The 6,637-nt window shown below is 36.6% G+C and overlaps 1 protein-coding gene and 1 pseudogene across 1 annotated transcript in view; both read right to left on the bottom strand.

Annotated features, from left to right (window-relative positions):
• LOC107700805 (ubiquitin carboxyl-terminal hydrolase 34-like) overlaps positions 1–1,300 on the bottom strand; it is a 57,247-nt gene extending 55,947 nt beyond the window's left edge. Inside the window, exon 1 of the mRNA XM_016502620.1 lies at positions 973–1,300. Within this exon, the coding sequence (XP_016358106.1) occupies positions 973–1,015 (43 nt within the window). The 5' untranslated portion in view covers positions 1,016–1,300. The remainder of the gene's footprint in view (positions 1–972) is intronic.
• Positions 1,301–3,398: 2,098 nt separating this feature from the next.
• The window catches only part of LOC107700879 (exportin-1-like), a 16,980-nt pseudogene continuing 13,741 nt past the window's right edge, over positions 3,399–6,637 (bottom strand).

Below are 6,637 nucleotides of genomic sequence, written 5' to 3'. Positions count from 1 at the left end.
AAAGTAACGCAAAAGTAACGTAACGCATTACTTTACATAAAAATTAACTACGTAACGTAATTAGTTACTTTTTTATGGAGTAACGCAATATTGTAATGCATTACTTTTAAAAGTAACTTTCCCCAACACTGGATGTGATGCTTTGGACATATATCACAGTAGTTCTTTCAAGTTTCATGCAAAAGCCATGGCAAACCTTCACTACAATGGTACATATCAAAGTGCCATGGTATTACCATCAGTCACTGTCTTGCGAAGACATCAGTGCTGAAGCAAAGAAAGCGCAATAATCCACATCACACTCTCTCCATCCAACAAAGCACACAAACACAAATGCTGTCCGATTCCTGTCCAGCAGCCATCAGAGGGCCAAAGACTGCTAAAATCTCACATCCCGACTGTCAGATCGCATGAACCCTCATAAATCACCTGCTCCAGCAGAATTACACTGCCGTGTGGATCGTGTTGGCTGATCAGATGTTGATCTGTGTGCATTTTGAAGGATGACAATGTCAAAAACACTTCTGCTTGTGCTAATGCTAATGCTAATGTCAGTCCAACTTCCCATCAGCCTCCAAGCATATTCAAACAAGCTGATGGTCAACGCACACATAAAGATGTTTTCTGATGTTTCTCTTCAAAATAAACAGCAGATTAATTTTTTAGCTGCTCTTGTTTGACGATTTAATTCTGAAATGACGAAGGGCTAACACGTTCAAATAGCATTGCATTAATAAAAACTGATATCAAAATCAAACAGAAGAGAAGTAATGACAGCCAAAAGGTGCTTGAGCGCTCTTTTAAATGCACACGTTGACAACAAGTGTGAAAGATTAAATATTAAACACGAAAATCTGCGCTGAATCGAGGCAGCGAGCCACATGCTCGGACAGTCATGCTAACTTGCTGCAAACAACTAACGTACAAAAACACAACAAACGCACAAAAACCAATCAAATGCTGTTGACTTACTCTCATTGAGCACCTCCAGCAGCTCGGCGCAGTTCTCACACATGGTTCATAAAGGCGGAAAGTGTATTCAGACCATTGGAGAAATAAAATGTTGCCTGTTTTTCTCTCGGTCTTTTTAAGGGGGGTGTTTAAGGCCCGACGAAATGCTTGATGAAGGCTCGTTATTATGAGACAACACAACCAGGGAGGTTTGGGCTCATGCAAGCGGGATTGTTTGCCGAAATGTCGAGGGTGGAGACAGTAAATGTGAGGCACTAAAGGAGCGGAGAGTCAGTCTCCGAGCAGAGCGTTACTGTGCAGACCAGCACATACGGTAGCCATGATGAACAGGGACGGGAGTTACACTTCGGTTGTTTCCGTCGAGCGACTTCGGAAATGTTCGGCATTTTCCGGGAATGTTCGCGATCGCTCGGAGGCAAGCGGGTAACGTTGTGCGAGACGTCGGCTGTTTCCGCCGAGTCGTCTTGCAGGTCGTTCGGCCTTTTTCGGAAAACTGGCAAAGAGAGAGGGAGGGGCGACCGTTTGTTACACATCGGCTGTTTTCGTTACGCCTGCTTCCGGCCCTTTCGGCCATTCGACGGAAATCTCGCGATGTCTCGCTGTCGAGCACGTGTACGTGTGATGTTTTAATTTTGATATGTGACCCTGGACCACAAACCCAGTCATAAGGGTCAATTTTTTAAAATTGAGATTTGTACATGATTTGAAAACTGAATAAATAAGCTTTCCATTGATGTATGGTTTGTTAGGATAGGACAACATTTGATTTGGCTGAGATACAACTATTTGAAAATCTGGGCCCTCATTTATCAACAGTGTGTATGCACAGATGTGTGCATAATGAGTGCATAAGCACAATTTCACGCCAAGTGTGTTATCTACCAACTTGTACTTATATGTAGGAAATGAATGTGTAAATATAAGGACAAAATATAGAACCTATTCTAAGCACTGTTGATAAACGAGGCCCCTGGAATCAGAGGGTGCAAAATAAATAAATATCCTTTAAAATTGTACAGATGAAGTCCTTAGCAATGCATATTACGAATCAAAAATTAAGATTTACGGTAGGAAATTTACAAAATAGCTTCATGGCACACACACACACACACACACACACACACGCTTTGTAAAAATAACCAACTTTATGTTTCCATAGTACTAATACACGGCTTTACAAATAGGATGATATGAACCGTCTTGCAGGTCGTTCGGCCTTTTTCGGAAAACTGGCAAAGAGAGAGGGAGGGGCGACCGTTTGTTACACATCGGCTGTTTTCGTTACGCCTGCTTCCGGCCCTTTCGGCCATTCGACGGAAATCTCGCGATGTCTCGCTGTCGAGCACGTGTACGTGTGATGTTTTAATTTTGATATGTGACCCTGGACCACAAACCCAGTCATAAGGGTCAATTTTTTAAAATTGAGATTTGTACATGATTTGAAAACTGAATAAATAAGCTTTCCATTGATGTATGGTTTGTTAGGATAGGACAACATTTGATTTGGCTGAGATACAACTATTTGAAAATCTGGGCCCTCATTTATCAACAGTGTGTATGCACAGATGTGTGCATAATGAGTGCATAAGCACAATTTCACGCCAAGTGTGTTATCTACCAACTTGTACTTATATGTAGGAAATGAATGTGTAAATATAAGGACAAAATATAGAACCTATTCTAAGCACTGTTGATAAACGAGGCCCCTGGAATCAGAGGGTGCAAAATAAATAAATATCCTTTAAAATTGTACAGATGAAGTCCTTAGCAATGCATATTACGAATCAAAAATTAAGATTTACGGTAGGAAATTTACAAAATAGCTTCATGGAACATGATCTTTACTTAATATCCTAATGATTTTTGGCATAAAAGAAAAATCGATAATTTTGACCTATACAATGTATTGTTGGCTATTGCTACAAATATACCCCAGCGACTTAAGACTGGTTTTGTGCTCCAGGGTCACACATCTGTACTGTATTTCCTACATAAATCCCGTTTATCTTTCATGTATTATGACAGTTATGGGTCGTAGATTAGATTTTATATATATATATATATATATATATATATATATATGTGTGTGTGTGTGTACGTGTAATCATTTGCAAAGAGTTTGGGGTCATTAGAAGTTGAATTAAATAAAAGTTACAGTAAAGACACATTATATAGATACATTACAAATAACTTATTTTAACACTTTATTCAAAGTATCCTGAAGAATGTCAGTTTCAACAAATATTAAGCTTATTTAATAAATTTATCACTATCAATATTAATGAGATACTCAACTCTAGTAAAGTATTATAGTAGCAAATTCAGACAAAATTATGTAAAGGTTTGCTAGTATATTTAGAGAACTATATATATTTTTTTTATGTATTTAAATCAAAGTAATCAAGTTCTACAAGCTAAATGAAAACACACACACACACACACACACACACACACACACACACACACTCTTCCTTCATGAGTGTGAAACTGTCCAGGTGCTCATTCACACATTTCCTCCGGGAGCTCGTGAGGGTTGAGGATTCCTGGGACAGACATCTGGAGCTTGTGTTTCTCCTCCTGAGCCTGACGTAGAGACGCTTCCCTCTCCTCCAGGAACAGATCTGTGGAGTCCTCGCCCGCAAACTCCTGCAAACACACAATGCGAGTGATTATGAACGGCCCACTGGAACAACTCCAACGCTGTGCCAAGTCACGCTTATTTGCACAGTGTTTCACATTATATGTTTTTGGAAGCAGCTTTACATAAAAGCATTTTTAATGTTAGACTGTAACAAAGTATCCATTTGTAATCAGTATTAGTTAAAGTTGGGAATGTTATCCAGAATCAAAAACAGATCCATATCCATTTGAAAGGCCAGAAACTGTGTGAATGCCACAAGATTGTTTATATATAATACTCCTACTAATCATAAACAACTAGCATAATTTGAATTATGTTAGCTATTAATATTAAATGAACATTAATATTCAATATAATTAATGTCACTATAAATTAAAACACGCACAATTTATTTATTAGTATTAATAATGTATTATTCATAGGAGAGCATTTTATTACTATTAATGATTAACATTTAATTAGTAGTAATAATAATAGCATTTTGATTATATTAACTAATATGTAATTAACATTGATATTTATTAAAACAACATTATGCACAATAACAGTTACTTTATTATAAAACAGAGCATTTTATTTCTATTAATGATTAATATTTAATTATTAACATTTAATTAGTCGTAAATTAGCATTTTGACTATATTAACTAATATATAATCAACATTAATATTGATTAAAACATTTTGCACAATAACAAATTATTACAGAGCATTTTATTACTATTAACTACTAATATTTAATTGATATTAATGTTTAATAAATTTAATAATTATTACTAAAATAATTATATTATTAATATTATTTGTTTTTAATTCACTATAAATGTTAGTAACAATAAAATTCTAATATCTAATTATTAAAAATCAATTATAAATCAATTCAAATATTAAAATACAAATATTTATATAAATTGAGGTGGGTATTTAACAAATAAATAAATGGCCATTGGGATAAAAGTGCATTTTCAACCCTGCATGTGTAGTACCCATTTATATTGTGAAATTTTAATTTAACCCATTTATATTGTGAAAAGTCAGTCTAGCAGGAAGGAAGTGACGTACCTTGATCTGGACCAGGAAGTCCCTGAGGTGCTCTTTAAAGGCAGGAATGTCCTGATTCAAGCTGAACAGACCCGTGACAAACACCTTCACCTGGGCACTGAAAAAACAAACAAAAAACAACAACATTAACATGAACACATGACACCGGCAACACACTGAAAACACAATCCTCATGCTCTAGGCTGCTCTTACTCCTGCAGATGTGGGAAGGCCGTCTTCAGCAGATTGGCTACATACTCCTGCACATAGCTTTGATTGTTGCTCGTGGTGCCTGCGTTCAGAGTGACGCTGATTTTACCCTCTTCCACCAGGTTAAACATGTAGGCGAGGATGGAGGCGTGCATCGTCAGACCTGCCCGGCACAAACCACAGAACATTCATCAGACACACACACACTGATTTTAACCTTCGAGTCAGTAATCTGCAATATTTTACTGCATTAAGTTTAAATCAGTATGAATTAACACATCACAATTTAAATGTTACACTTAAATAAGAAAGAGAGAAGTGCACGCAACAATAATGATATCTATAAAAAGAGATGTCAAAGCTAAAAAACAAATCCTATTTTCTTTACATTTAGCCTAAACTCCTGTTTTTTTCCTTTTTATTTCAGGTGGAAAAATGACCTGATCAGCAGTGTTTGTGAGATACACTGCGTGACTGATGTGAAGCAGTTCTGTTCAAAATAACGGCTCCATTAGTTACGCTGAAAACATGCCACTCTCTCTCTGCCTAGCAACTGACCAGCAGTATGAGACGTATCCGTGACAACGGAGAAAATGTGCTGCAGGACGTCGCAGAAGTAGGTCTGATAGAAGCTCTGAGCTGCTCCCTCTTCCTGAGCGATGTTCTGCAGCATCGTGAACAGGACCTGAAGCCCTGGAGACACACAAACAGACAGTCAGCATTTTCATTTGTGTATGTGACTCAGGGCAATAACCAGGGGTTAAAGCAAAAAAAAATCCTGAGCCTGAACTTTTTCCCGGGGGTTGGGGGTTGCGGGGGCGGACACATACACAGGGTTATTTGCAAACAAAAAAAAGAACATTATTTGAAAATGATTTTCCTTAAAACTAACTAGTAACATATCTGCCATTGCCATTAGCCCTTGACAGGCTCAGACTACACATTATGGTGGGCTATTTGAAACGGCAATACCAAGAAAGTTTACTCATTACAATATGGTGCAAACACATTTAGGATGCTGTTGATATCAAGTTTTGCTGGTAAGCTTTGTCCTTGACAGGGTACAAGATGACCTACAATCTAAAACATGAAATTTCTGAAATACTAGGGAATGAATATAAAATAGGAAATATACAAAGACCGTTTACTACAGAAAACTACAGTTCAGTTCAATTAACAACAGAAACATTCAAATGGTCCAAGAACTGGTAACTTAAACAGGGTTCGTACAGATACTGCAAAATAAAATTCCAGGACTTTCAAGGACTTGCACTACTTTTTTTGGTTTTCAAGGACTAAAATCAGATCTCACTTATCAATCAATACAATCTTTCAAACTCTAATAAATAAACTAATAAAACAAAATGGTACAAATAAAGTGCAGCACATGCAAAGAATGCAATGACTGGGGCAACTTTAACATATGAAAGGATACTATGGCAAAGTTATCGCTTTCCTTATTCAAACTGATTTTTTTTTTCATGAACATATGATTGACCTGAAGAATGAAAGCGATATACACTTGGAAAATTATGAGCTTTATCACGCTCATAGACACTAGGGGTGTGACAATACACTTAGCTCACAAGATGAGACGAAATGCAGATACTTGGTTCACTAGAACGAGACAATGTTTTAATACTTTAAGAAATTTTCAAATCACAAAATATTTGTCTTTTAATCACAAAAAGTAAAACAATGCAGTTGTATTTTGAAATGTTTTAACTAATCTAGGGCTTAACCAATGATTATTTTGCTAATCAAGTAATCTGAT

Source organism: Sinocyclocheilus anshuiensis, unplaced genomic scaffold (assembly GCF_001515605.1).
Source record: "Sinocyclocheilus anshuiensis isolate Anshui unplaced genomic scaffold, SAMN03320099.WGS_v1.1 scaffold1127, whole genome shotgun sequence".
Taxonomy (NCBI): Eukaryota; Metazoa; Chordata; class Actinopteri; order Cypriniformes; family Cyprinidae; genus Sinocyclocheilus; species Sinocyclocheilus anshuiensis.
This window is presented reverse-complemented; position numbering and strand designations above follow the sequence as displayed.